Source organism: Sceloporus undulatus, chromosome 2 (assembly GCF_019175285.1).
Source record: "Sceloporus undulatus isolate JIND9_A2432 ecotype Alabama chromosome 2, SceUnd_v1.1, whole genome shotgun sequence".
NCBI classification, from domain to species: Eukaryota; Metazoa; Chordata; class Lepidosauria; order Squamata; family Phrynosomatidae; genus Sceloporus; species Sceloporus undulatus.
This window is the reverse complement of record NC_056523.1, coordinates 262,874,176-262,901,108: the sequence shown is the minus strand read 5'-3', so window position 1 is coordinate 262,901,108 and position 26,933 is coordinate 262,874,176. Positions and strand designations below refer to the sequence as shown.

General features: G+C 41.4%; 1 protein-coding gene across 2 annotated transcripts in view; it reads left to right on the top strand.

The window, feature by feature from the left end:
• The first annotated feature begins 454 nt into the window (after positions 1-454).
• Positions 455-26,933, top strand: part of PRDM6 (PR/SET domain 6) — a 115,928-nt gene continuing 89,449 nt past the window's right edge. For both annotated transcript variants that reach the window (XM_042453475.1, XM_042453474.1), the window contains exons 1-2: positions 455-1,055; positions 21,145-21,452. In XM_042453475.1, the coding sequence (XP_042309409.1) occupies positions 455-1,055; positions 21,145-21,452 (909 nt within the window). The remainder of the gene's footprint in view (positions 1,056-21,144; positions 21,453-26,933) is intronic.

Below are 26,933 nucleotides of genomic sequence, written 5' to 3'. Positions count from 1 at the left end.
GCCCTCCGCCGAAGCTCAGCCCGCGCGCCAACTTCTCCCGCTGTTTCTTGGGAGGCTGAAGGGAGCAAGGGGAAAGGAGGCGGAAGGGAGGAAGGAAAGGAGAGGGAAGCAAGCAAGAAGGAAGGAAGGAACTGGGAAGGCGGTAGAGTCCCGGTGAGCGGGCCGTCCTCCATCCCCAGCTTCCCTCCAGAGGAATCCCAAGGGCCTTAGAAAGAGCCTGGCCATCTCCGGGGCGTTGGGCGCTTTCCCTTCGGCGGGGCCTCCTGCTCCTCGTCCGGGGAGAGGACCCTCTGGCCCCTCCGCTGCCCCTTCTTCCACTTGGCCTCCTTCTTTGGGGCCTGGAGCGGAGGCAGGCAGGCAAGGAGGAGAGGGGCCCTCGGGTGATCTTGGGGCGAGGGTCGGCTGCGAGGCCCCTTCCTCCCTTCTCCTCCTCTCCCAGGCGGGGACCAGAGCCATGCTGAAGCCCGGGGAGCCCGGGGGCTCGGCCTTCCTGAAGGTGGACCCGGCTTACCTGCAGCACTGGCAGCAGCTCTTCCCGCACAACAGCAGCGGCCAGCAGCAGCTGAAGGGCGCCGCGGGGCTCCTGGGCCACCACCCCCTCCAGCCCCCCGACAGAGTCCCCCTGGAGGCCCCGGCAGACCCCCTCCGCCACCTCCCGGCCCCCCTCTCCTCCTCCTCCTCTTCTTCCTCTTCCTCTTCTTCCTCCTCCTCCTCGTCCTCCACTCCGTCCTCCTGCGCCGCAGCCGTCGCCGCCGCCGCCGCCGCTTCCTTGGCCACTTTGTCCTCGCTGCCGGTGGCGGCTCAGATCCCGGTCTTTGGAGCCCTCCAGAGCTCCGACTCCCCGCCGGGAGCCCCGGCCTCCTTGCTGCCCACCAAGGAGCCCGGAGGAGTCGGAGGAGCAGGAGGAGGCGGGGGCTCCGTCGGGGCGGCCAAAGGCACCGAGCGGGGAGCCTCCCGCTTCCGCTGCACCGCCGAGGAGCTGGACTACTACCTCTACGGGCAGCAGCGCATGGAGATCATCCCCCTGAACCAGCACACCGGGGACCCCAACAACCGTATGTACACCCGCTCTCTTTGCTACGGGGCAGGAGGAGGAGGAGGAGGAGGAGGAGGGGGCATTGCACCTTGGGCCCCCAGTCCAGTCCGGGAGGCGTTTTGAGCAGGGGGCGCCTGGGTCTGTGGAGCTTCGAGGGCGCAGGGCTGGACGGAGAGAGGACTCAGAGCCCTATCTAGCCGCGTCGCTCTGGGTCTTGGAGAACCTGTCAGACTAACTGAAGGAAAGAAGAAATTGGCAGCGGGAGCTTTCCAGTAGACCTAAGACAACATGCCTCTGAGACTCACTTGGGAGGGAAAAGAAGGCTTAAGTCTGCTTCCTCAGATGCATTAAGTGGAGTGGAAAGTATCTAAATGCACCAGAGGAACTTGTCTGAAGTCTAGCAAAGCTCCTGCTGCCAACTTCTTTCTTTCAAAGATACAGCCGTGTTAGTCTGGAAAATCAGTCTGCAGAGAGATCTTGTAGCAAGCACCTTTGAGACGAACCCAAAGGGACTACAAGATCTCTCTACAAACTGATGCTTTTTGTTTTCCCCAGTCAACATCCCTTTGCGGACTTAAAGGAGAAAGTGAGCCTGATGGAGATTGCGAGCCGCCTGCCTCTTCAGGAGAGGAAACACTGCTCTGTGGAGGAGCGGGTGAGAAACGGCGCTAGGACTGTACCTTAGCCGCACGTACATCCTCACATTCCCATTCAAACAGAGTAGATGGGATCGATGATCCCCCATGCTAGAAAGTGATGCTTTTGTCTAGGAGACCCTTAGGTTTCAGCCCTTCATTTAATAGCAGGCCCCGTTGAATGTGGCTGAACACGCGCACAGGAAGCAGGTTTAACCCAAGTCGGAAAAAGTTATCACCAAGAGAGGGAATGTCCCAAAGGTTCTTCTCCGGGAAAGTCTTTGGTGTGAAACTTGTCACTGTTCAGTCTTCCTACACTGTGGCATAGCAAGATTGAACAGTGACAAGTTTCATACCAATGGCGTAGTTTTCAAGAACTTTATGTTAAAACTGGGGAGAAAAAGAATCAGTCTGTAGAGAGATTTTGTAGCAGCTTTGAGACTAACTGAAAGAAAGAAGTTGGCAGCACAAGCTTTCCCATAGAGGACATTTAGTGGAGTGGAAAGCATCTAAATGCATCTGAGTGGAGTGGAAAGCATCTAAATGCATCTACATGCATCTGAGAAAGTTGACTGAAGTCTGCGAAAGCTCATGCTGCCAACTTCTTTTCTTCCCTCTTTCCTAGCTAGCTGCTTTCTTGGAAAGACCGAGTTTGGAGGCTGTAACTTCATGTTGGGAATACACTTGGGAGTAAACACACACAAAGACACCCTTGGAAATACCATTCACCTTTCAGCCCTTGTTCCCATCAATAAGGCAATGCCACTGGGTTTGGCCTTTCTAGAGTCAAAGCGAGACATGGCCATTCCTTGGGAAGTTTGTTTTCCAAAGTCTGAATGTCAGAAGCCTAATTGTGTGTCAAAACTAATCTACCACGGGACTATTCCTTCCAAAGAACCACAATGGCGATTATTGTTTTTAATGGCCCTCTTTTCAAAGTCCCTTTTAGAAATGGATTATCGGTTTTGACAGAATCGCCTCTTTTTCATATGTATTTGTTCTGTATGTATTACAACCAGTTTGCATTTCGTTTTTCATTGCCGTTGTCGTCTTCCAAACGTCTCAGATATCAAAGTAATGCAAGTCTGACTTACTACTTACTTACTGCTGACAACATTGCAAAAGTTTTGGCATTGCTACACTTTTTAAGAACACGACTAGCCCCTGAACCCAAAGAAACACTGATCTTTGCCACGGACATTTTTACTTGAAACTGATCTGGGCAGTGTATATTTATTTGAAGGGGGAAATATAGTTTGGATTCAGGTGGGCGACAGCATAGTCCTGTGGGAGGGATAACTGGTTTAAATGCTTATTTAAAAGCACAGCTACTTGGTAGGAAAAACAGCAACAGTCCAGATAGAGACCTGAAAAGACTGTTTTCCTTTCAAGCGAAAGAGTTTCGGAAACTTCCCCGTTGGAAAAGTGATGCCAATGGCTTGCTTGTTAATGGCGCTTCCGTGCCTTATTAGAGATAAGCCCCATAGGCTGCATCTTATATGCAGAAATAACCCGTCTTGACACCGCTTTAACCGCCATGGTTCGATCTGTGGAATTCTGGGAGGTGTCGTTTGTTGCGGCGCCAGAAGCGGAACCCAGAATTCCATAGCATTGAGCCATGGCAGCTAAAGTGGTGTCAAGGCGGATTATTTCCCCAGTGTGGATGCAATTTATGGGACTTAACGTTGCCTCCGACCTGAGGCCACTTGCGTTTCTGCCTCTGTGTTTAGGATCGCAGCCTCCGCCGTGAAGACTTTTTGATCGTCCTCTGAGTCGGCCTTGGCTTCTCCAGGGGACTTTCCATCTCTCAGAAAGTGCACACTGCCCCCGATTCGGATCCTGGCTTGGCAGCGTTTGACCTGACACTGAGCGCACCGTTTTTTATTTTATTGTATTACTTCCAGAGGCGAAGCAGTTCTTGAGCCGACCGGGGAGGGGGGGGGGGGAGAGGGGGCATGAAGCTGATCCCATAAATGATTGCCTCTTAAATTCAGGGCCCCTGAGACGCGTCCTACCTGGCTGACTTCTGTACATCGAGCAGATAAGGCTTCCAGGGAAGGGGAAATGCAGAATTTGGGGGGCACCGTCCAGCAGGTTTCTGCCTCTCGCTTCCCTGCGCTGGACTTGAGCTTTCTTTACTTCTGCAATTCCTCTCTCTCTCTCTCTCTCTCTCTCTCACACACACACACAAGGTTTGTGCGACTCAGTCCAAAACCCCCAAGAAGGACCCATATCCACGAAAAAGAATAAAGATCGCGACCGAATCTGTCGGGCAGGAATAGCCCCAGTCTATAGGTTTCAATGTATTCCTTGTGGGACAAGTCCACAACCCGTAGTACTCTACCTTGACTTCCGAACTAGTTACAGTGCAATCATCTACCTGCATAGTGGCCTTCAGTGACACCCCTCTGTGTGTGTGTGTGTGTGTGTGTGAGAGAGAGAGAGAGAGAGAGAGAGAGAATTCAAGTCTTCTGTCGACTTCTCGGAGCTCCATTAATTTTCCATAAGGTTTTCTTAGGCAAGGAACACTTAGAGGTGGCTTTTTCAGTTCCTTCCTCTGAAATAGAGCCGACAGCACTTGGCATGTATTGGTGGTGGTGGTCTCCCATCCGAGTACTAACCAGGGACGAGTCTGCTTAGTTTCCAAGCTCAGACGTGTGTGGGGGGGGATCGAGTGTCTTTGGGACAGTTAGGTCTTCCTCCAGGGTCAAATGAGTAATAGGGTAGCAGTCTTAATCCCTTTCGAATCCCGCTCCTTTTTTCTCCAAAGGAAAGAAGGAAGGTCGATTTTAATTGGAGTTTCTCCTCCGAAATTGGAAGGCTGAGTGTGGATCGAGCCGATTGTCAAGGGAGAGCTTTTGAGAATCCGGTTTGAGGCCGCTTTAACTGCCATGGCTCCATGCTCTGGAATTCTGGGAACGATCATTCCCAGAATTCCAAAGCATGGAGCCATGGCAGTCAAAGCGGCCTCAGACTGGATTTTTCCCCCAGTGCGGATGCAGCCTTCGTCTTTTCCTTGGTCAGATGCTGGTGTCTCCACAGTGAAGTCTTAGGAGCACTTCGCTTCGTTCCCTTTTCCTCAAGAGCGGTGCGTGGCGCTTCAGTGTCCGTTCTGGCTCCCCTTGCTTGTTTAGTTGTGTTTGTTTCCCCTTGCGATGTTGTGTGACCCTTCTTTGACTGCGCCCTAAGGATGGCTGTCCGCGGGACTTTGCCCAATTGAACAACTTGCACACTGAACCGAGTTCACTTACTTTTTCACGTCACCTCGAAGGGACCTTTTTGATTATCTTCTGAACAAACAAACAAACAAACAAACAAAAACACACACCACAACACGTTTGGAAATTCTGGGACTGCCGATGTTGGCAGTGGCTAGTTTGCCTGCCTTCTCGCCGTTTATCCCACCTTGTTAATCCTAAAATATTTTTTAAAAATGGATCGGAACCACCCCAGGTTATTTATTTATTTTTAAATCGACGACTTTCCCTTGCAATCCAGTAAAGATGACTTTGCTTTCGATTCTCACGAAGAGTATTTCCATCCTGATTTCCCCATCTGTGGGTCCGAGTGAGAGCAGAGTCTCAGCCCTTTCCAGCCCAGTTGTTTCGAGCTGAAAGGACACAATTCAAAATGCCTGAAAACATGGTCAGCCCGGGTCGGCTGCAGTCAAGATGTGTGCCATAAACTGTCGGGTTTAATTGGGTTTCTGGCATAGATATACACTTTGGTGTAGCTAATCCTTGATAAGAACATTCAGTCATCCTTTTCTCATCATCTCCATCATCATCATCATCATCATCATCATCATCATCATCATCATCATGATTTTATTTTCATGTTCATATGTTTCTTTTCTTTAAGGACTAGAAACTCCAGGCGATGCCACTGTAAGGAAAACAAGAGGCATGTTAATTCGTGACATAGTGGTTTTTGCAAATATTTATTATCCATTTTAATTATTTTTAAAACAAAACAGGGAATACTGCCACACTGTGTACTCTCTTGCAATTGTATATGTGGGGTTTACAGAGCAATTCTAGAAGTACTGTACCTGAATAGTAATTCCTATTCAGTTCAACTGGGTTTACTTCCATGTCAATGGGCAGAGCATTGTAGCATCCAGTCATCTGGGAAAGCCCCCCCCCCCCCCCCAAAAAGGGTCGATTTTTCATAGGGATTGTGCACATCTTTCTCTTTTAACCCCTCAAAGTGATATAAGCTGTTCCCTGGATTGGTAGAGAGGAAAAAATACATGACTATTATATAACTTATTAGTATTGGAATTCCAATCGAAAGAAATGGTAACCGTGTAGGGTCCTCAACTGGTCCAGGCCTAAGATGTTGGCCCCATAGCCAGGCTTTCAGAGGACAGGTTTGTACCCGCTTTTAAAGCAAGTGTCGAAATTGCAACTGGAGCATCACCAACCTTCGTTCAGGTTTGGTGCAGATTGCTCAAAAGAGAGTCTTTAGAGGATCATGTGTGAAAGAGAGTGCTTCTGATCCTAAGGGGATTTGGGGAGAGTGACCGGGAATGAAAAGTTAGGTCCAGATGAGGTCCTTTTAAAGCCCTGAATTACTTTTTCGTGAGTCGACTTGGTTCGCAAGCAAGCCCTTTAACGACCCGGCTTTAAGGTGGCAAGGGGACCTATTTTTAACTCATAAACCCCGGGCAAAAGAATGGTTTTGGTGACACTTGGAGAAGAAGCGGCTTGTGGTCTTCCTTGAGCAGCGAAAGGCGCAAGAAGTCGCAGATCTGGAGTGGCAGCCTAGGTCCTTCTGGTCCATTTTCCTGAGAGGAGGCGAAACAACTCTCTTTCTTTTCTCATTCCCAAGGCGTTTAAAACCTCTTTAAAACGGTGTAAAAGCTAAACCTGGGTTCAATAGAGAGAAGGAAAGGTGTGTGTGTGTGTAATGGCAAGGTCTTTTCCTCTTAGAGAAAACGCGGGAGGCGGCGCGATCCTTTCCCTTTCGGTTTTAAACCTGTGTCCTCCTCCTCCCACCAAACAACATCTGGGATCTGAGCCATCCCCGGCCCCTTCTTTCCTTCCTTTCCCTGGGACCCGTCTCCGCTGCCGCTGCGTCCGCCTTCCAGAGAGCCAAGCCATATATTAGATGGAGGTTAGCAAAGGTGGTGACTGTTTATTTAAGGTGATAAAATGGTCCATCAGCAGTAATCTCCATCGATATGTGCCACCGGGAGATGAAGGATGAGGGGACAAGGCGCAATTAATGGCCCTCGGGTTTTGTGGCAGCCGGCGGAGGAGGCCGTGCGGCCGGGGCTTCGATCTCCCTTCTCCCCGAGCCCATTCATCATCGCCGGCGTGGTGGGTGTGTGGCTATGGGCCTCCCCGGGGGGCAAGGTTTATCGCCACACAATATTCCCCTCACCTTCTGGATACCTGACACCGAAAGTTAATTCATTCATACGCGCCATCGAAGGGGACGAAATTTCCCACCTCCAAGCCCTGGGTCTCTCTCCCTGGCCGGCAGCAGGGCTTCCAGCAAACGCCGGAGGAGAGCTAAGGCTGAAGGGTCAGAGCCCCTTCCCATGGAAAAGGGGGGGGGACTTCACTGTGGAAAGAACAGTGCTGTTATTTGGTCCAATAAAATGGTCAGAGGAGGGCTCTTCTTCTTCTTCTAACACTCTCTGGAAAGTGGGGGGGGGGGGGGGGGGGGAGCGGAAGGAAGGAAGGAAGGAAAGAAGGAAGGAAGGGTGCCACTGAAACCCCTCCCTTTGGGGTAGAAGAGGAGGCTAATCCTAATCTCATCCTAAACTTCTCTCCCTGTATTGTGCGCCTTCACGTCGTTTCCGATGTAGGGCGACCCTAAGGCCACCACCCTATATCCTGGGGTTTTCTTGGCCAGAGGGGGGTCGGCCTTGGCTTTCTGCCCTGAGGCCGAGAGAGTGTGACTCGCCCAGGCCGCCCGGAGGGTTCCGTGCCCGGGTTTGATGGACCCTGCAGCCAGGAGACCACTCTGCAGCCCGACTTTAGCGTTTGGGGTTCTTCAGACCTATTCTGAGGGAGTTCTTGCAAGAAGGGCAGAGAGAAGAGCCCCCCCCCCAAGGCCCCTCATCTCTGCATCCAGGTCCCCCCTTCCTCCTTCCCGGGGAGTTTGGCACTTCAGCTCTCCCCTGGATCCAGGGGCTGGGAGGCGGCACGGAGGGCGACGGTGCTCCCCACATTTCGGGGAGGCGCTGGGATTCAGGAGCTTCCATAGACTGCTTCAGAAACAATCAGGTTTGACACCGCTTTAACCATTGGCATGGTAACCCAGAATTCCACAGCAGGGAGCCGTGCTGCCCGTTAAAGCGGTACCCAACCGGCTTGTTTCTGCTGTGCGGACCATGCAGCCACAGACAGCGACACGTCTTTGCACCATTGCCCAGGTTGAGGCTGGATGCGGGTTTTGGCTTCGAGATCCGCGCCTCCCTTCCTTAACTGAGCTCCAAAACACACTGCGGAAATAATCCAGTTTGAGAGCGCTTTAAGTGCCCTGGCTCAGTGCTAGGGAAGCCTGGGAAGTGTCGTCTCTGTGAGATACTGAGCCTTCTGTGGTGTGTCACAATAAAGTACAATTCCCAGGATCCCCTAGCACTGAGTCAGGGCAGTTAAGGCTGGATTATTGTTTCTGCAGCGTGTGTTTTGGACGAGAGTCTTCCAGCGCAGACCGAGTCCCTTCGATCAAGACACAGGAGGAGGAGAGGGGTTCTTCCCTTCTCTGAGGATGGGGCTGTCATCCAAAGGCACTGCTTTGTCCGGAGAAAGGCGGGATACAAGTACATACAACAGAGGGCAGGGAAGTGGCTAGCCACTCAGCTGTAAACCTCTTCTGGGAGCATTTCTGAAGAGCAGGGAATAAAGGCAATAAGTAAACAAGTAACAGTTAATTGGCTACAAGATCCTTTTGCGTTTTCCTTATGTTAGTTTCCGCCATTCTTTACGGAGGGAGTTCCTGGGGAAGGAAGGGAAGGGAAAGGAAGGACCGGAGTCCCTTGGCTGGCAGATAAGGCCTCCCTCCATTTCCCTCCTTTTTCTGGAGGGGAGGGAACTGAGGGCTCAAGAAGAGGCTGAGACTTGAACCCAGGGATGCTTTATGTCCTACCTTTACAGTACTGTTGTGGAGTGGGTTTTTACTTCCCAAGTTCCTCTGTGGAAATCTGAACTATGGACCAGACTGGGCACCTTGAGGGTCTGGTTGATTTGTAGAAGGGTTTTAAGAGACTAGTGAGGCACACCTTTTTTTTTAAAGCATAGTAGTGTGTGTGGATGTTGTCCCTTGATTTATGGCGACCCCATGGGTTTCATAGGGTTTCCTTAGGCAAGAAAGAGTCAGAGGTATCTCTCTCTAAAGATGCCAGCCACAGATGCTGGCGAAACATCAGGAAGAAACTCTTCTAGAACATGGCCACAGAGACCCCCAAAACCCCACAAAGGACTATTCAGAGGTACTTTTGCCAGTTCCTTCCTCTGAAATAGATCCCCATGGTAATTTTTTCCCCCATTTAATTTCTTCTAGTATCTTTGGTATCTTATCTCCTGGTTATAAAACATGCTTCATATTGCAAAATTAGAGCTAGTTGGGTTCATAGGAGTATTCGTTTATTTGCCAGTCAGAGCTTGGAAAAGTTACTTTTTGAATTGCAACTCCCTGCAGCCTATAAAAATAATAATAAATCTTCCAACCGTAGTTTCTAGCATGTATTATATTGTAGTCCTGATCATATCCAAGTACTCAGAGTGATTTATCACTGATAAAAAGAATACTTACTGTTACTTTATTACCACACAGAAGTAATATGTGGTAAACTCTCATCCTGTACCACACGCTTCTTCAGTTTGAGAGCTAGGTTGTCAATATGTAGAGTTCAGAAATAATTAGGAAGATTGAACTAGATACCACTTTCCCTGTCACAAGGCTTAATGAGTTAATCTGTCCATTAATGATACTTGTGACCAGAGGTTGCAAACAATTAGTTTAATTTGCTAGTTGAAACTAGTTGGATTAAATTGCGTGTTAATGTGATCCTCTCTTCCCCCAAGAATACTTACTTTAACCAAGAACACTTTATCAGACAAGGGAAATTGGAAGTATAATCCAATGGCAATCTGAACACAATCATGGGGTTTCATGTTATTGCGTGATAGACTACCACACACAATTTTGGGCAATGGCATGCTATTTTTGGGCAATGGGAAGTCAGTTCGAATGCAGTTCACATTCACTGGCCCCACTTTCTTTTCATTTGAATTTAAGAGAAATTCCTCACGTGTGATTAAGTCCTAACTATTCCTATGTTGCAAGGAATAAGAGATTTCCCCCTATAAATGGTAGGGGAATGGTCCCAAAACGTGGTTTAGTGCTGGTTTGTTGTGTATATAAAAAAGAAAGCTGTGCTTTCTAGTTTGCCTCCTGGGAAGAAGAGCACAAACAGTAAATAAATAAATACAGTAAATAAACAGCTGGAGACAGAAACTCCTGAGGACTGGAGTATTTATGAGAGACTGAAGAAGAGACAAGCTTCTTCAAATTTGCCAGCCTGCAATTGCCCTGGTTCTTCTCATCTACATGGGCCTTTCCCTTTTCATACCTAAAGTTATTTAATTTATACATTTGAGAGACCTGCAACTCCTGCTCCTTGCGGTTACTTTTACACTGGAGAGAAAAACTGAAACATTGATTTAAAAACTATTCATTAAGGATTGTTGGGACAAACCAAAATGTAAAAATAAACTACAGATATTCCAAGGATGTGAATAGACATATTATTTCCATATAACTGTCTCACCTGTTTGAGTAAACTGCAAATATATTCCTGGAAATCTTATGGAAATAAAGAAATGAGCACACAGCATGGATAATTTGCTAGCAAGGCAAAAAGCGGACTTCATTCAGAGTATGCTTCTTACAGATGTTTTTCAAAGTAGAGAAGGGAGTTTGGTTTAAGTTTTGGAAAGTTGTGGGGAGCTATTGCTAAACTGGTTGTTGCACATATGAAAGAGAGAGCATGAGTGGATGCCTTGCATTAAAGCTTGTGTAACATATATGTTACCTCTTGGCATTACTTAGTTTCATGAGACAGGAAGAACAGATGTCTGCTTTTTAAAATGTTTTGATCTCACCTTCATGTGCAAATACATTTCTTTTATAAAGAGGTAATCTATTAAAAGAATGGACATCTTGTCATTTCATCAGTAAAGGAAATTTGGTAAAATAGATGTAAGCAAGTAGGTAGGTGGAAGACTATCTAGAACCAAAGTGGCCTTCTGAATTTTTTTTCCCCTTAAAATGTCATCACCCACTACATACATACATAGATTTTATTCGGTCAACGACCAGCAAGATTTAAAAAGTGCAAAGCATAATATACTAACATCCTTTGTAGAATTAGCAGTGAAGCAACGGCAGTATTTTAGGGATGCCAGCTTTGCTATGTCCATTCTAAAGTGTCATCTCCACATCCCTTGTATTTTTACAGTGATGTCTTTTACAGTGATTTACACACTGACTAAGGGGCAGTCATCACCCACTCAGGTTTTATCAGATCCTTCTGAATAACAGAACACATGAAATAATGGAGTGGAAATAATAGCTATGGAGTATTACAATTAGCAGTTCAAAGGAGTGCACCCCCTTTCTCCCTATACTAAATACTGTACTCTGAAGGTACCAGATCCTGTTTGATCCTGGAAGCTAAGTAGGGTCAGCCCTATCTAGTACCTGGATGGGAGACTTCCAATGAATGCTGGGTACTGTAGGCTATATTTCAGTGGAAGGAACTGGCAAAACTACCTCTGAGTGTTCCTTGCCTAAGCAAATCCTATGAAATTCATGGGGTTGCTGTAGGTCAACAGGTGACTGGAAGGTACACATATTGACATAGTCCTGATGAATATTCCCCACCCTCCCAGCCAGTGCTGCTGTTTGCCACTGGCGATTGGCTGTTATGCTAAGAAATAAAATGGTTCTGCTGATGAGCTGCTAAGCTGTATCTGTCTGTGCTACTCAAGGTACAGATAGTACACCTTTCCAAGACAGTCCTGTATCTGAACCCAGGCCTCTTTAGATTTGGGCATCCTGTCTCATGGCCTCATTTGCCTTTGTAGTTCTGCCTGCACTGCTTGGACTTCTTCATGTGTTTACAGTTTAGAATGCAATCCATTTTACAGACCAAATAGGTTCCATAATTCTTGGTAGGAAAGGATAGGTAGGTCACACATCAGAACAAATAGCTCATCTAATATGTACATTTTATTTAAAATGTTCTCTTCTGTGGACGTTCATTTATTCAAAACTGAACATTGGCACATAGCTCTGATAGCTCCAAAGAACTTTAAAGATTTTTTTCTTTCTGGAAATGGTCTGTGCTATTTATCACTACAGAATTTGTGTGTGAATATAAATTTAGATACCAAACTCTTTCAGGTTTGAATTTTAGGCACTTGCTTTAGCAATATTTGAGGCACTTTCCCTTACATAATTTTGTTGGATGGTGGTTGTTATGTAATTGTTAAAAGATGTTAATTATTACCAAATATTGACTGGTAGATTGAGCGTATTACGTTTGCTTTCCACTTTTAAACTTTCTCCAGCAATCAGCTGTCTTTGAGTGTGAGTATGGCTGAACAGTTAAATGATGGGGAATGCTTGAATGATGACATATAACTATGTATTTTTGGATCAGATGGATTAAACTATTAATAGCAAATGTAATGTTTTGTGTGTGATACAACACACGCCTGGCCTCTAACTGTTCATTCTTATTGCATGCTCTTACTGATGTGGGGCCCATTCCACCTGTAACTCTTTCATCTGGGAAAGTACTTTGGGAGCATTAACCTATAAATTATATGCACAAAACTGTGCAAGTTTCCTGAGAGTAATTTCCACTGATTTTGATGAGACAGCCAGATGAATGTGCACAGGTTTTCCTTCCTAAACGAAATCTGAAGTTAGTAGGATTTTCTTCTGGCTAAGATATTTAGGACGACTGTAAACATCAAGAAAAACCTATTGCTGTTGCTGTTAACTGCAATCATTTTATTGAGACTGCATCTAGTTAATTAATTGATGTAATTGGTAAAGACACAACAGTTAATCAGCTAAAAATCTCTAATTCATTCGCAAGTCTAACATATTTTGGGGAGGTTTTCTTTTAAAGCAACAACAACAACAAAGTCTTCCTAAGTAGATCATTCAAGAAACTTTTGTTAACATTCCTCTGGGAAATACCATTTCTACTTTTTTCATTCTCAGATTCAGGGAATGTGGAGATTTAAGAAAGAGTAATATGAATTCCTTTTTAAAAATTTGTGTCCCCAAACCCGTCTTAAACCTAAACCAACATTTATTTATAAGAGAATACTAATTCCCACTAGTAAGATTCCCCTTCAGTTAAATATATGGCTGTTCAAGGCTTTGATTCTTAAATATTCTGAATAGTTGCCTGTGCTACAGTCGGTACTCCAATGCATTTGCTGTCTTTTATTTCTTTGTTTGCAGTATTTACCAAAATAGAAATGTCATTATTTTGTTAACATATCTGATAGGCAGTGACAATTTCCCCTCCAAGTTTTCTCTTGCTGATTAGAGGCCTGATCAAAAAGTCCTTCTGAAGTAAACAGATTGACTCCCTCTCGTTTTAGAGTTAATCCTGTGGTCAGGATGTCAGGAGAAAACCGTGTCGTATGTCACTGATTATTTTGTTGCCTTTCTGAAAAGATTTGCTCTATGTATTTATATAAAAATCACAGTACTTCCAAATGTACCATAAGGAACTTCAACACAAGTAATTTGTTTTCAAGATTGAAGTCTGCATCTAACTGCGAATGAAGACAGCTTTGGGATTGTGATTATGTGCATTATGGCCTTTGATACAATTTTTTCCTACTGCGCTATCCTTCATTCTCGATAACTCATTTGTATCACTGCTTTACTATTGTTAATATGACTGATTATTTGATGCTTTTAAAAACTTCTTTATTAATAGATTACTTGTACTATGTTTTAATCTAGATTGCAAACTGCCTTGGTTCCTCCACCAGAAGAAAGGTGGGGTATAAATTAAACTAACAGACTAATTAATTAATTAATTAATTAAAAACTCTCTGCTCTAAAATTTGATTCCATCTTTTTTATGCACAGACTACCATGCATTTTGTAATGTGTATAGTTTTGGATAAATGGACCAGGAACTTCATACCTGTCACAATTTCCTGATCTGTGCATCTGTAGAGGAGAAAACAAAGTGAACAAAACAAAAAATCTGCACTCATCCACACACTGCCAAATGTTTTTCTTGATATCTTACAGTCCCCCATATCTATGGGAACATGTTCCTGGACTTACTATGGAAATACGAAACTACAGATAATAGCAAGATCTATAGAAATGAATGATTTCTGGAGAAAGTTGGCTGTAGAGGTGTGCTGGAGGACCTAGTGATTCCTAGAGAGAACATCTCTCTGGGCAATTCTAGGTCTTCCCATGTGACTCTATGGAGTTTATCACAGGAAGTTGGAAAAACACACATTTTTGGGATGTTTTTCAGATGGCGTTTGCATGAAATCCGGGTGTGGTTCATCAGATGCGTTGGGGTGAAAAAGAAATAATGCGAAAATAACCGGAATGCAAAGTTGTCAAAACCGGCTTCTTTTTACTTTCACTAAATTCTGAAAGTATAAAGGCGCTTTTCATTCGGATTATTTTCGCATTATTTCTTTTTCACACCAACACATCTGACGAACCATATCCGGATTTTACCAATTATCCCTCCGTGTGATAAACTCCTTTTTTTTTCTTGATACAGTATAACCTTCCATATCTGCAGGGGATATGTTTCCAGACTTACTGGGGACATGTAAAACTCTATGGTCAACTTCTTCCAGATACATACCATAGAATTGTGCTGGAGGATCTAGAAAATGCCTAGAGATGACATTTTATTCAGACCTGGGTAAGTGAAACTGCAGGTCCCAGTCCCATGGCTATGGGGTTCATACTGTATAAAGATACATGTATGGAAAAGGGAAACTGTAATGTTCTATATTACAACCCGGGACCAAACCATAGATAATAGCAAACCTTACTGAAATGAAGGACTTCTGAAGGAAGTCTTCTGGTTTACTTTTTACTTTTCTTATTTTATCTGGTTTCTCCCAGAGCTTGGAATATGGCAAAATCCAAAAAAAGACTTGGCAGAGACACCAACGGAAAGGCATAAAATACCTTATGCAAATTAACAAAGCTCACAAACTTCTTCATTAGGCATGGATGTTAAAAGTAATTTTAAGCTTATATAAGGTATTTTTATGCCTTTTGGCTGGTGTCACTGCAGAGTCCTTTTTGGATTTTGCTATATATTCCAAGCTCTGAGAGAAACCAGAAAGTGAGGAAGGGTTTTACTTCCTAGGACTAAATATCTGATGTGGAAGTTTGTTCTACTGAAACATTAGTCATTATATGAATGAGTGCATATTTTTTGTCTTGATCGTTTTGTTTTCTCCTCTACAGGTGCACAGATCAGGAAACTGTGACAGGTATCAAGTTCCTGGTCCTTTTACTAGAAACTATATACATTACAAAATGCATGCTATTCTATGTATAAAAAAGAGGGAGTCAGATTTTAAGGCAGAGAGTTTATTTTTTCTCCATTGTTAGAAAAAAAGCTATCCCTTTGCAGACAGTGTCTTGTAGGCTAGGACTTTTTTTAGATCTCAGAATGTTACTATAAAAGAGGAGCTAGTTACTTTACTGATTACTTTGATCACACAACATGTTATTTTTTACTGAAATTTAAAATGATATTTTACTGAGTTACTTGTCATTATTATTACATTGGTCCCTAGGCATCCGCTGGGGTTTGGTTCCAGGACCCCTGTGGATACCAAAATAAGTGGATGCTCAAGTCCAGTTATATATAATGATGTAGTAAATTGGCATCACTTATATAAAATGGCAAAATTAAGGTTTTGAAATTTAGTCCTTAAAAATATTTTCAAGCCATGGATGGTTGAATCAGTGGGAAAAGAACAGGGGGATACGAAGGACCATCTGTACTGTTGTGCCTTTGGAAAACGCAGGCGATGCTGTCTGGTTCCCTCAAATGGTTCCCTCAAGTTTAGATACTTCACCTTGGATATTCTCAGCAAAATGCAAAGGCCATTACAGTAACTCCTTCCCAGATGCAGCACCAGGCAGTCTCCCTACACTACTTACTCTGTTTGGCTCAGTATATAGACCAGTAATGAAAAACTGGCAGACAACCAGTTTCTTTTCTACTGAAAAGTAATGCATTGCAGCCATGGCCTTTACAAGCAAAAAAGTAAAACTATTCCAGCTTATTAAAAACAAGTAACTAGTTAACAGAATAACTCATTGGAAAAACAAGAAAACTCCTAGTTATGGTCTTGGTTTAATTAACCGATAGTGTAGGATGCTATTTGTGGAATTTAACATGGAATTTGGCTTTTTAAAAAATTTCATGCAGCCCTGATTTTAGGTATGGGGAAGGGCTAACAACATAACACACATATCCACTCACTGTTCCTAAACATTTTATTTATTTATTTGTTGTATTTACACCCTGCTCTTCAGCCACAAAGGCTCTCAGAGTGGCTTACAGATATATGACACAAAAGGAGAAGGGAATGATAGTGGGAAAGGGCAATAAGTCCAGCAATTCCTCTGTTCCTGTGAGGCCTGGACCAAGGCAGATGAATTGGACAGAGGGCCTTTCTTCTATTTGGGTTTATTGTTTCAAAACAAAAGGTGTTTGCTCACAAATAGACGTCACTAAATTGACAGATTTGAATCGACATTTTGAATTATATAACCCAGATTCAAGTAAATCCAAAGGAACTGATTTCTTGAAACTGAATGAGACTAGGTCTTTTCATTTTAAGGTAAAATTGGCTTGAGTGCAACTAAGGCATGTGTTGATTTGTAAATACTTTGGTGGAATCGTGGTACAGTTAATTAAGCAGATTTTACTTCTAAATAAGGAAGTTGCCAGACTTAATCATAGGTAGTTAGACCCATTGAAGTCAAAGGATTTCTTATTAACTTCATTACTATTGGATTCAATAGATCTCCCCAACATATATTCAAAGCTGGCTCTAAACAAATTAATTGGACTGGAATACAGATTAAAAATATCAACTAATTTGTGTATCATAATTATTATACCTTAAACACAAGGTATGCTATTATTATTATTATTATTATTATTATTATTATTATTATTATTATTATTAATTTCTGTATGATTTTCAAAAAGTTGTGCAAAAATATATTCAAAAGATATATATTAATAATCTTGGAAAGCTTCATGGACTATTGTAGAAATATTAAACAAATTATAAATTAAATTTTATGTAGGTGGGCATTAAATTATATAAATTAGATATAATGCTTCTAATAAAGTTTTAATAATAATGCTTGTAAATTGCCAAGGCATTTATGCAGTGAGTAGTCTTGGCCATAGAAATAAAGTGTTGGTCCTCCTTTACATATTCTTACTATAACTAAGGAGAAATGCATGAAGGAAATATATCTTTTTTAAAGATTAATCACAAACAGATTGTGGATACTACTCTTTCCTATTAGTAATATAAAAAGTGTGTCAACACAGTTTCCCAAGTGTTCAGGTGGCATTTATTTCTAGGCAATATTCATTTACATGTAGGCTGTAATTTATGATTAACAATGATCTTTATTTGCTGGGCAGGAGAGGAGGAAAGAATTCCAAAAAGTAAGTTCAGCCCTAGTATGTATAACCATCTCCAATCTGCATGGTTATCAGATGTTCCAAAAACCATGGCCATTTGTTGAAATGAATGTTGTTGATGTTGCATATCTAGTGGCAGAATACAGGAGTTTGATCCTAAAGCTGCTTGGCTGGAGTAAAAAAGATGCTTTGGCTTCATTTAATTGAAGCTGTTCAGTAGACTTGGTGTCTCCAAGGGAGCCATTAATAATCAGGATGTTGGGAGGAGGTTACACATCTAAAAGATTGTCAGCAGGGAACAAATTATTCTAGAATCGAGGGTATGCCCAGAGAAGTAACTAATTCTTGATCGGTCATTTCCTAAATCTTGAGATTTTCCTAAAAAATTTTATGCTTAGTTTTATAAACTAGAATATGAGAAATCTGATGTTAAAAAGAGAATGTATACTTAGGGTGAAAGATTTTTGCTTTTGAGGTTATTTGTAGCCTAGGGACTACAATTTTACCTCGTGGGACTAGCCAGTATCACTTTATGATATATAAGAAAGAAAAGGATTGGGCCTGTTACAGATCTGACTTAAGAAGATTGGTATAAATCAAATGAGAGTGCTAGGTCATATGGGACATATGGTGGTATTTTATTGTGCTATGACAAACATTTATTTCTTTAAAAACAAATCTTTTCCAGGGATATCCTGCTTCCCCATCAGAGTTCTTGGGAGAAAGTAGTAGCAAATAGTTTGTTGAGATATTTTCTTATCTAAACTGTCTTTCTGTCCAGGCTGCGTCTTTCACACCTCTCTGCAATTACACACAAGTCAGTCCACAAACCACTTAAAATCTTGCATGTGCAACTGAGCCTTACACATATTCACTTAAAAGCAACTCTCTCTGAGTTCAAGGTTTAAGGATTACATCCTTTACATCCTTAAACTTTTAATATCCCAGAAGAAGCTAACAGAACTAAAACAGACTGAGTTCAAGGGAGTTGGTTTAACTGTGTTATGGATTGGGGCCTGGCACCTACTAAAGATGTTGGAAGCTTTGAAGCAATTCACCGAACATTTCCTGCATGTTTGGGATTTTAAAAGCTACTTCCACAAACTAGCTTTCTTTCCTCCCCCTCCCCTCCCCTCCCCTTAACATTTATATGAGCAGTCGCAACATTTTAAAGATCACATCTCTTGTAATATGGTTCCAAAATAAAGAAATGATTCGTGTTTGAATATTTAGGCACATGTGGATAAGGAGGAGTAAGAATTTTCCATTTCTCTATAATCTGTAAAATCATAACACTATGATTGGAAAGAGAGTAGTCATGGAAAGTAGAAGAATAAACTGTTGACAACTGTCTTATTCCTGCTAGAAAACATATTGATGAAATATTTTCACTCTAATGCTACTTTGGGTAGTATTAGCTTCAGTGGTTTCCTTACTGCATTAAGGAAGATATCTGCTTATTTTTACAGGAATTTCAAGCTTAGTCCAAAATACTGTCTGGATAAAGATACCTACTAAGGATCTAGTCAGCCTAGATCCCACTGAAATCAACAGATTTAAACCAAGCACATGTTTCATTTTGTAGATAGGACTGTATGCAGGATTGTGCACTGGTTTTATGATCTTTGGTCTAAATCCAGTTACTAGTCCCTACTGGAGTAGACCTATTGAACCAACTGCAGAATGGTAAGCCAACCGTTGATCACAATTGTGTTTGTGTCAAAGGAGGTTGGGTCTCATGTTTTTCAAATACTATCCTCTAGTTTTCCATGGCAAACTAGTTTTGAAACCAGAGGGACTTTAAAAAGCAATTTGTTGTTATGCCTTGGAAACCTGTTCTTCAAATAAAACAACAAACATTTAGTTACTCTGCAAGTAGGGGATGGGGTGGGATGGGATGGGACCAAGCCAACATATTTAGGAACTGGACATAAACTGCTGTTCTATTCCAGTACTTAGTAATTTATATCTACATAAAAGCTTGAAAGAAGTTTGAAAAAAATCTTCCAATTAATTTTATAATTTAAAATATCTAACACTTGAAAAGTGTTCAGAAGCTGCAGCTACTACAAAATGTAGTTGTGAGACTATAAGGTGTATATTTTAGATGTTACATGTTATACCATATAACATTGGATCTGCCAGAACTGCAGTGGCTTCCAATTTGCTTCCAAGCTCAACTCAATTTGACCTGCAAATCCCTAAATGGTTTGGCACCAAGATAATTTAAAAAACTGCCTCTTCCCACATGAGCCTGCAAGAAATTTGAGATCTTCAGAGAGAGAGCCTTGTTGCACATCCCAGCACCTTGTTAAGTTAGGTTGGTGGGTATACGTAAGAGGGCTTTCTTTGTGACAGTGTCTCACCACTGGAACTCCCTACCCAAGGAAGTTAGACTCGGCTCATCTCTTTTAAGCTTCGTATGGGAAGGCAAAACAATGTGGTTCTGTGAAGTCGAAGGCTTTCGTGGCCGGCATCCATAGACTTTTGTGGGTTTTTCGGGCTATGTGGCCATGTTCTAGAAGAGTTTATTCCTGATGTTTCGCCAGCATCTGTGGCTGGCATCTTCAGAGAAATGTGGTTCTGCATGGCATTTGGTGTTTGAAATTGGTGTTTTATCGCTTTCAAAACTGTTCTAGGATTTTAAAAATGCTTTAGGAGTTTTAAAACAGTATTTTAATGTGTATTAAATTTGTTGTCTTTGTATTTTAATAATCTTTTCTTTGTTCAACACCTTGAGAGCCGTTATGGGTTGGGAGGTGATACAGTAATAACCTACACAAAACAATATATGTACATGTAGATAACTGTAATAAAAAGGGCATGTAATATATTTTAGCAGTGAGAGATAAATGTACAATAAATAATCAGTAGCTGCATGCCATGCGTGTTCATAATTTTTGAATGGCAGAAATAAAGGACACATTTTAGTTATGAGAGTAATAATCTTATTAAACAGGTAGAACCTTTTTTTATCACTTTGAAATATTAAATTATATTGAACTGACATTAGAGGCAAAAAAAAACAAACCCCTTGGGTTTATAACCAGTGGTTCCAGGCTGCTTACTTATTCCAGATTTGTGGTTTGGACCATCAAATCCCCAGCCAACTGGTGAATATTTTTGTTTTATTTTTAGCTGCTAGATGTATATGATGCAAATTTACAGGGGCAAAAGGAATTGCTGTGTAAATAATGAAGAACAAGTACTACATTTTGAATATATTCCTGGAACGGACTTGTTTGAAACCTTTAGTTATTCTATAATATGCAAAATGTGCCAGTGCCTATGATGAATTCAAAGAGGTTCATTATTATTTGCAAAATATATGCCTGAGAATTAACTGTGTTCTTGGAAGTCTGGAACTTACAGCATGTAATGAATGTGGAAACCATTAACATGAAGTGGAATAAAATGAAACTTCTGAAGTTCTCTTTATCCATGTAAAGTTTTATTATTTTTTTTTCTTAAGGATTATACATTTGTTATGCCCTGTATACATTTTCTTTTTAAAATAAATGTTAAATAGGTGTTGCAATATGTATTGTAATTGAAATAACAGTTGAGGAAAATGTAGTTTTACTGTACTATGGAAATAGGAGTAAATATTTCAAGTGTGCATTTCTGTTTTGATGTCAGCATTTAAAAAGTGGTGGCTGCAATCATATAATTCTTTTTTGGGCTAAAATGGCAGTCATTTAGCTACAACTAGCTAATTTTAACTTATATTGATCTTTTCTCCACAGGCTGTGATATGTGTGCAGATAATCGTAATGGAGAGTGTCCCATGCACGGCCCTCTGCACTCTTTGCGCCGCCTGGTAGGTACTAGTAGTGCCGCGGCGGCAGCACCGCCACCTGAGATTCCTGAGTGGCTCCGGGATCTGCCTCGAGAAGTGTGTCTATGCACCAGCACCGTGCCTGGTTTGGCCTATGGCATCTGTGCAGCTCAGAGGATTCAGCAGGGCACCTGGATTGGACCTTTCCAGGGAGTTCTTCTTCTGCCAGAAAAGGTGCAAACAGGAGCAACCAGAAACACGCAGCACCTCTGGGAAGTAAGTTACATTTCAAAGGAATCTGGCTTTTAAAATATGACAAAGTTTGAAGTTTTGTGAGATGCTTTGTTTAATCTCATTTATTTATTTAATTTTAACTATGATTAAAACAAATGATCAAAAGCACCAGTAATTGATTAAAAAATTACAAAGTTTAAAAGTGGACTTGTAAAATCTGCTCATATTTTTTCTGTCTGAAGATGACAGTAGAAGCAGGATAAAGCAACTTCAAGTAAATTTCTGCGAAGAAAACAGATTTTGCATGTTCTTACAAGTTGACATAAAGCTGTACAATTGTATGATTGAACCATTGGCCACAGAGAAACTAGTGATAATAACCCGATGAAATAATAGGATTCCATTTTAGTGTTATTCTCTATTTTACCACTTAAAACAGAGATGTTTTATTGAGGTTTGGTCATATTTTCATTGGTGCACCACAAGAGGGGCAACTGTGGTAAAGCTGGCAATAGCTGGATAATACAAATGCTTGATGGCTGCACTTTTTTGATTTTATTGTTGTTGTTGTTTTAAATATTGTTATTGTTATTATTATTGTTATTTAAACTCCCTTTAATGACAGGTGAATATAATCAATTTTAAATTGGAGTTACAGATTTTTGCTAGTTCGATAAATCAATAAATTAGAGCAGTAAATTGTCTAGTTCAGTACTCTTTCCTTTTACTAATTCATATTAGGTTGTTAGAAGAAAAGTCAGCTTGGTTTAGTCATTTTCTTTTTCGGTGTAATATTTCCAGCTAAATAATAATTTAGATTGCTGGGGAGGAGTGTCAGGGACATTTGTTCTTCCTTTATTTCTCCCCCCTCTCTTCATGCTTTACCAGAATTTTGTTGCAGTTCCTGCTAATATTTGAAACAGGAAACTGTAGTTTAATATTACTTTTACTAATGACAATCTAGTACTAATACTAATGATGTATAAGAATTCTACAGATACTATGGACTGGAAAAAGACAAATAAATGGGTTTTACAGCAAATCAAGCCTGAACGCCCCCTAAAAACCAAGGTGACTAAACTGAGATGGTCATACTTTGGGCATATCATGAGAAGACATCACTTATTAAAAAAGACAATAATATAAAGTAATGTAAAGTAATAAAGTAAAATAATGTAAAGTAATGTGAAGTAATAAAGTAAAGTAGAGGACAGTAGGAAAAGAGAAAAAACACCATTACAGATGGATACACTCAGGGGTTTTGCAGATGGTGAAAATAATCCAGGATGAATCCAGTTTGAATCTCCATTGTTCACATGCATCCCGAATGTACCCAATTAAGATTTTTTTTATGAGGGGGGCTACCCCCCCCCCCTTAACCCAGGCTAATTGGTATCATTTTTTTCCTGAGTTTAAAAAAAGGATTAGCAGCAACAGCAGTGTACATAACTGATGCGAATAGACCCAGGATTAAACTCTGCACGCCTTGAATAAATTTCGAATGCATTCGCACCATCAACTCCATGTTTGAGTGTTTGTATGTGTGAGCAACCAGACTCCCAGAGATGCAGACAGATGCAGTTAATGGTTTGAATAACAAACCCGGAATGCGTGAGTGAGGTTATTCGCAATGTTCCGCTCAAAAAACCAGTGTCTGAAAGAAAGGAAGCCACGGCTGTGAGTCTGTGGGCTCTGAGTCTGCAGGGTAACTTGGGAGTCTCTTATTCATTCTGTCACCACAAGTCAAAGTTGACTTGATGACAGTTAACAACAACAACAAAATGACACTATGCTTCTATCTTGGTTATTCCCAGGATATCCCCATTTCAGATGTTCACTCAGTTCTATCCCCATTTCAGATGTTAAGGGGAGGAGAAAATGTGCAGCCTCAATTGTTCACCTGAACTAATTTATATTTTATTTTAGAGTATGATTCAGTCAAGCTCTAAAATAAGAAATGATTTTTTTAAAATCAATTATTGTTGATCTATGAGAGTACCCTGAAGATCCCAGAATTTTTAAATATTGTTTTCTATATTTATAATCCAGCTGCACAGACTGAGTTAAATTCAGCATGTGCTTATCACAACCAAGTACTATTTAAAACAAAGGAATAGGAATTAGTTGTAATTTACTCCTGTGGCAGATCCTAAAGCTATTCCAGAATCTCAGGTGGAAATGTTTAAGCAACAGCTCTGTCAATGCTCACCAGGTCGCATAAAGAGGAATGTGGTCTATATGTGGGACACTTGGGACCCGAACAGACAGGCCAAAATAAACCTGCTTTGGGTCACTTTGGAGGTATGCTGTTTAAATGACACACACATCTTAAGAGGCCAGAAGCTGTGCCAAAGCTACACTGCAGTTCTTAGGAGTGGAGTGTGCCTTTGGCATTGCTTCCAACCTCCAAGTGAGCAAGTGAACTCAAAGGCTGCTCACCAATGGCTCCTCTACATTCTGGAGAAAAGTGACCATTGTAGTACCACAGGGTTACTCAACATCTTTATAAATGACTTGGATGATGGAATAGAGGGCATGTCTTATCAAATTGGCAGATGACACTAAATTAGGAGGGGTAGCTAATACCATAGAGGACAGGATCAAAATTCAAAATGACCTTAATAGATTAGAAAGCTAGGCCAAAACTAATAAAATGAATTTCAACAGGGAGAAATGTAAGCTACTACACTTAGGGTGAAAAAAATGAAATGCACAGATATAGGATGGGGGATACCTAGTTGGAGAACAGTACATCTGAAAGGGATCTAGTAGTTCACAAGTTAAACATGAGACAACAATGTGATGTGGAAGCTAAAAAACCCAATGTGATTCTATGCTACATAGAATAGGAGTATAGTGTCCAGACTGAGGAAAGTAATAGTACCACTCTGCTCTGCTTTGGTCAAGGCTCAGCTGGAATACTATGACCAGGTTTGGGCACCACAATTCAAAACAGATGTTGACAAGCTGGAGCATGTCCAAAGGAGGGCCACCAAAATGGTGAAAGCCTGGAAACCATGCCTTATGAGGAGAGAGAGAGCTGAATATGTTTTGTCTGGAGAAGAGACAGTTAAGAGGTGATTTGAAAGCCTGTTTAAATATTTGAAAGGATGTCATACTGAAGATGGAGCAAGTTTGTTTTCTGCAGCTCCAGAAAATAGGGCCCAGTGCAACAGATTTGAACTTCAGGAAAAGAGATTCCACCACAGCATGAGGAAAAACTTCCCAATAGTAAGCTGTTAAAACAGTGGAATATGTTGCCTCAGAGTGTGGTGGAATCTTCTTCTTTGAAAGTTTAAAACAGAGCCTGTATGGCCATCTGTTGGGGGTGCTTTCATTGTTTCCATAGCAGGGGGTTGAATTTGATGGCTCTGGAGGTCTCTTTCAACTGTGATTCTATGAGTCATAATGATAGATAGCAAAATGTTGCATTAAAGTCATGTTGCATCCCATTTGGGATTCATAATGGTCTTGTAGTAATTTCTAGAATGAGCAAGGTTGACCCAAGATATTGCTTAAAGCAAAGAAATAGATAGTGCCTTTTCCTATTCTTGAAATGGACTGCACTGTCAGTTGAATCAGTCCATTAGAAGGGGAGCATGTTCTCCTGTATCACAGGGCAATGGAGTAGCTATGAGAGGGGGTCTGTCTGCCAACATTTTGTTGTTTCTCTCCAGTATCTCAACAGCCTGGACCAGCTGTTGCTTCTAGTGGTAGGGTTGGCTCTGCACATAAGTCAAAAACATGGAAGAACAATAAAACACTAGACCAAATGTGGTACTCCTTTATTTACTTTATTTTGGCAAACACTGGGCTATTGCATTTGATGTATAGCTGTACACGGCGGATACATTTTTTTTGGCTTGTCTGTGCAAGAGTTCCTGCCACACATCAGTGTTTGCTTTGTATCTAATCCATACAGTTCAATGTACAGCAGTCTGAAGTAAATTAAACACCATTCCATTACCTCACGACATGGCCTGACACCTATGGGTGTTCATTGGGAAATTATATAGTTCTTTATCAATCAGCCAAGTCATTTTTTATGTCTTACAGAAAAGATCATCTCTTTAGGAGGCCAAAAATATGAATCATTTTGTACGCATTTCCTTTAATTTTCCTTTAGCCCATTTTAAGCTGTTAAAACACAATAAACTGATTTCACACACACATATACTCTGTGTGCACCCATATACGGTTTCATGGTTTAGCGAGTAAACACTGCTTTTTCCCCCCAACACAAGCATTGATTCCATCAGAATTCAATAATATTTCTAGTTTTAAAGAAAACAATTCTTTCCTAATGCAAAGAAAACAAACTTTCTCAGAAATTGGGACTTATTGAGGAGAATGAGATAATTTTATCTTAATGTGTTTTCTAATAAAGAAGTGAAATTGCACTTGTTCCCAACATATATGAAAACATTATCTCAGTTATTAATGTGTTTCTTCCCCCAAGAGATAAATTAATCTTGTTGCACAAGGTTCCCTCTTTCTGTTTAACATCAAATTGTAATAAGGCTAGACTTAAGGAATGCATAGAGGACTCACTTTAAATTCCACAGGAAAAAATACAGACATTTAAATGGTTTGTATGTTCTTGTTGTTGAAGTTTTTCAGACTTTAAGGCTTTAGGTCTGGAAAGCTGTGAATGGCAAATTATGTCCCTCTTTTTCTCTTTCCCCCACAACATGGGTGTGTGTGGACCCCATTGTAACTGTTTGGGACACAGAGATGAAAATGCTTCTGGAACTCCATTGACAGATCTATGGAGACACTGAATCTTATTTTTATACCCATAAATTGCTTGCCATAAATCTTAATGTGCCCAAAATTAGTTAATGTTTTCTTCCCTCTCAAGATGTTTACGCCTGAATTACCCCCCCCCCCCTTTGAGATGTTTAAAGCTGTGTTATGTGTGGCAGTCTATTAGAATGTAAGCCTGTGGCCATAACTCCTGTTGCTCTTAAATATTTGTATAATATCAAGTTAACTTTTGGAATCATGATAAGGATGTTAACATCTCAGAATGCAGGAAGACATGAAAAATAAAATTTAATTTACAAGTATATTCTTATAAAGTAGATCAAATAGATTTTGAAATTATGCTCTAGTACTACAAAAGGCAGCAGATTCTGTCTGATCATGGTAGCGAAGCAGGGTGAGCCCTGGTTAGTAGTTGGATGGGAGACACCAATGAATATCTGTAGGATACATTCAGAGGAAGGAACTGGCAAACACACCTCTGAGTTTTCCTTGCCTAAGAAAATGCTGTGAAATTCATGGGGTTGACAGGAACCATGGAAGCACATTATAGAGACACTAGAACAAATAAAAGCAAGAATTTTTCATAGTTTTAGTGGAAATTAAATTAGTGTTTAAAATCACCACTGTGAAAGGGAGTTTTTTTTTTAAAATGCTAATTGTGTTTAAGCCCTGTTGAAATCAATGGTGCTAGTTTGTCACAGCTTCAGTTCCTGAGATACCCATGGAACTTAAATTCAATTATGCATAAGATAAAGA